This window comes from Ursus maritimus, unplaced genomic scaffold (assembly GCF_017311325.1).
Source record: "Ursus maritimus isolate PB19 unplaced genomic scaffold, ASM1731132v1 scaffold_1, whole genome shotgun sequence".
Classification (NCBI taxonomy): domain Eukaryota; kingdom Metazoa; phylum Chordata; class Mammalia; order Carnivora; family Ursidae; genus Ursus; species Ursus maritimus.
The window spans coordinates 8,454,875-8,458,057 of NW_024423343.1; the positions used below are offsets into that span (position 1 = coordinate 8,454,875).

The window sequence follows — 3,183 nt, forward strand, 5'->3', positions numbered from 1 at the left end:
GCGCCCATCCCCAAGGACGCCTGAGGGTTCACTCCATCCCTTCACAGGGGCCCATGCTGCTCTGCTCAGGCCCTGAAGAAGTAGGCAGGCAGGGAGGGCAGGGTTCCGGAGGGGGACTGTAACAGGCATGCGGGTGCCCTGGGTGAGTGGCCGAGGGAGGTGGTATCTTGCTGGAATGAGGGAAGGGAAAGGAAGAACACCACATCTCCCGAGGCCTGGCACTCTCTCCCTCCAAATTCTTCATAAATAAAACTTCACAGTAATAGAGGAATGTCCACCTCCAGGGCCAAACCGGCTGGTTTCCGGCTGGGGAGCCAGGCCTCGGTGGGACCGCACGAGGGCCCTCGGGAGGTTGGGCAGCACCGTGACTGCGGGGGCTGGAGCACTGCTCTCTGGCCCTGTGTCGGGGGTGGGGTGGGGCTGCAGCCCATCCGGAGGTTCTGAGCATTGCTGAGGTAGTCAGGGCGGCCAGCCGCACTTCCAGACAGGGGCGGATGGAGTGTCACAGGACACAGCCAGGAGTGAAGCCACCTGCGAGCAGAGACTGAGCAGCGACTCCAGGCAGGTCTGGGGGCGGGGGTGGTGCTGAGGGCCTTCCGAGCTTCCATCTCCTGGAGACCCATGGGCTGCGGGGTCGGAGGGGAGGGCCTGTGAGCCTGCACAGGGCTGAGCTTCTCCTGAAAGGGCAACTTGGGCCCGCGGGGGAGACCGAGGCATTTCATGGGAGAAGGAGAATCTTCTCTGTGAAGACAAGAGGCCGCCACTGACCCATCCAGGGCCAGGCCTAACCCGGGTACCTGAGCACGGGGTTCCTTCAGAGACCACCAGGTCACAGGGAGCCAGGCAGGGAACCCAGGTCAGGAGGGCTACCAGCGGCCCACGGCCTCGCTCCCAAGACGACCTTCCGCTGGCGGGACAGCTGCAAAGGTTCCCGGGCCTCAGCTCCACTTTATGGGTAACATCCAGGCAGGGAGGCCCCCTCTGGCTAACTGCGCCCCATCACACCCAGGGGCACACGAAGCCCCAGCCCCCCCACCTCCCCGCGGGGGGCCCCCCGGTCTCTGTCCCGGCATCGCGGCTCTGGGGCTCGGGAACACGCGGCCCCGCCTGTCCCCGCGGTGCGGCCGGGGTCAGAGCACCTGCAGCCTGCGGGCGCACGTCAGGTTGCCGTGCACCAGCCCCCACATGGCCAGCAGCTCGGCGGGCAGCAGCTTGTGCACCACAAGCATGGAGCGGAAGAAGCAGGGCTCCTTGTTCATGCGGCTGTTGCGGTTCCGGGAGATGCCGAACGTCTTGAAGCCCTCGTGGGCGGTGGGCTGCACGCTCAGCACCTCCAGACACATGCCCAGGAAGACGTCGTCGATGGGGTAGAGCTCCAGGGTGTCGCAGGCGCGGTGCAGGCGCCGGGCCAGGCCGCCGGCCATGAGGAAGCCGCCCCCGCCCGCGTACGGCGGGTAGCTGGCCTTGCTGTACAGGACGCCCGGGATGTAGTACTTGTTGTCCTTCCTGCGGATGGGCCGCGCGTGCTGCAGGACGTCGCCCACGAACAGGTCCTCCTGGGGCTGCCGGTCAGCCAGGAACTCGAGCAGGTTGGTGGGGTTGACGAAGACGTCGTCGTCGCCCTTGAAGATGAACTGGACGCGGGGGCAGTAGATGTCGAACCACTTGAGGAAGTGGATCTCCTTGAGGGTCAGGTTGAAGAAGCTGTCCAGGAAGTCCCACTGCAGGATGTCGCCGTAGAGCCGGTCCTCGTAGGCCAGCAGCTGCTGGTAGTGCGCGCGCTCCTCCTGCTTGGAGGCCGTGCCCAGCAGGAAGAGCGTGCGCACGGCGCCGCGGCCCGACTCCTGCTCCCGGCCCCAGGTCTGGCGGATGGCCTCGCGGCGGTCGTGCTGCGTGATGACCGACTTGACCACCACCAGCAGGTAGACGGCGCCGCCGCACTTCTCCGGGTGGTTCAGCAGCATGGGGAAGTAGCGGCAGTGGCGGTAGGTCAGGAACTGCCGGAAGTGGGGCTCCAGGCCCTGGAACCAGGGCTGGTGGGTCAGGTTGATATTGGCTGAGCAGTTAGTGGTGCTGATGTCCCAAGTCTGGGGCCCTGGCGGGGCCGTGGGCGTGGGGGCAGCCGCATCCTTGCTGTTCTTCCAGAAGCTGTTGGGGTTCACCAGGTGTCCGCTTGGGTTCTGGGCCTTTTGTAGCTCTAGGGTGGGTGGCGGGGGCTCTTGCAGAAACTGGTGGGGGGTCAGACTGCGCTGGAATACCGTGACGGCCACAAGCAGGGCCAGGGACAGGCACACACTCTTGTAGACGGTTTTCTTCCTGGGGGGTGGGGATGGAGGGTGGTACAGAGGAGAGAGAGGAAAGGATGAGTCCTCTGTGACTTGTCTGGAGCTGCAGTGGGCTTGGACTCCAGTCCCGAGGCCCCTGAGTGGTCAGAGGAGGGTCCTGCTTCCTCTCCGGCCCTGCCCTGCCTCTGCCGGGACCAGGGGACCCACGCGAGCCATGCAGAGTTGGTTTGCCTGGGTTTACATTTTGACTCTGTCACGTACAAGCAAAATGACTTTGAGTGGGTCACCCTTAACGTCTCCAAACCGTGATTTCTTTTTCCCTCAATGAGGATAACAAGGAACTGGAGCACCATCTGAGGGGCCAGGCTCGCAGTGGGTATGCAGTCAGGGGATGTGCTGAGTCTATAAGGACGACCTCTGGTGGAGGTTTCTGCCTGTTCCCCAACCCCGGCAAGCGGCCCTGTTGGCTTTCATTTCCCCGTGCAAACCTGGTGAACCATTGGGGTGAACCAGGGGGAGGGGCAGGCACAGCGCTTGCTCTACAGCCTGGGAGCTCAATAACCTGTGGGGGACTTGGGGGAGAGGCTCTAACGTGGGAGCTGAAGAAGTCTGTCCCTTCCCCTTCCACCCCATCCATCTGACCCGATGCAAAACTGCCCGCATGGCTGATGGAGGCCTGAGAATGGGGCGGCGTCTCCTAGTATGACCGCCGCCCTCTTACCACTGCCCTCAGTCTGGGCCCCAGTCTCTTAACATCCCGTTAGGAGCTCTACCACCCTGGGAAGGGAACACATTTGGACCCCCACTCTCCAGGGACCCTCCTTGCCCAGAGAGCCCCTACCACACCCATTTCAGAAGCAGAAATTAAAGCCTTTTGCAGGAGGTCCTGGCAGACCCA

General features: G+C 63.7%; 2 protein-coding genes across 2 annotated transcripts in view; both read right to left on the bottom strand.

The window, feature by feature from the left end:
- The window catches only part of LOC121104036 (UDP-GlcNAc:betaGal beta-1,3-N-acetylglucosaminyltransferase 7-like), a 3,928-nt gene extending 2,855 nt beyond the window's left edge, over positions 1-1,073 (bottom strand). The window contains exons 1-2 of the mRNA XM_040636391.1: positions 1,037-1,073; positions 293-398 (exon numbers count right to left, since the gene is read on the bottom strand). Coding sequence (XP_040492325.1) covers positions 293-398; positions 1,037-1,073 — 143 coding nt within the window. The remainder of the gene's footprint in view (positions 1-292; positions 399-1,036) is intronic.
- LOC121104038 (UDP-GlcNAc:betaGal beta-1,3-N-acetylglucosaminyltransferase 7-like) overlaps positions 932-3,183 on the bottom strand; it is a 2,683-nt gene continuing 431 nt past the window's right edge. The window contains exon 3 of the mRNA XM_040636397.1: positions 932-2,316. Within this exon, the coding sequence (XP_040492331.1) occupies positions 1,131-2,316 (1,186 nt within the window). The 3' untranslated portion in view covers positions 932-1,130. The remainder of the gene's footprint in view (positions 2,317-3,183) is intronic.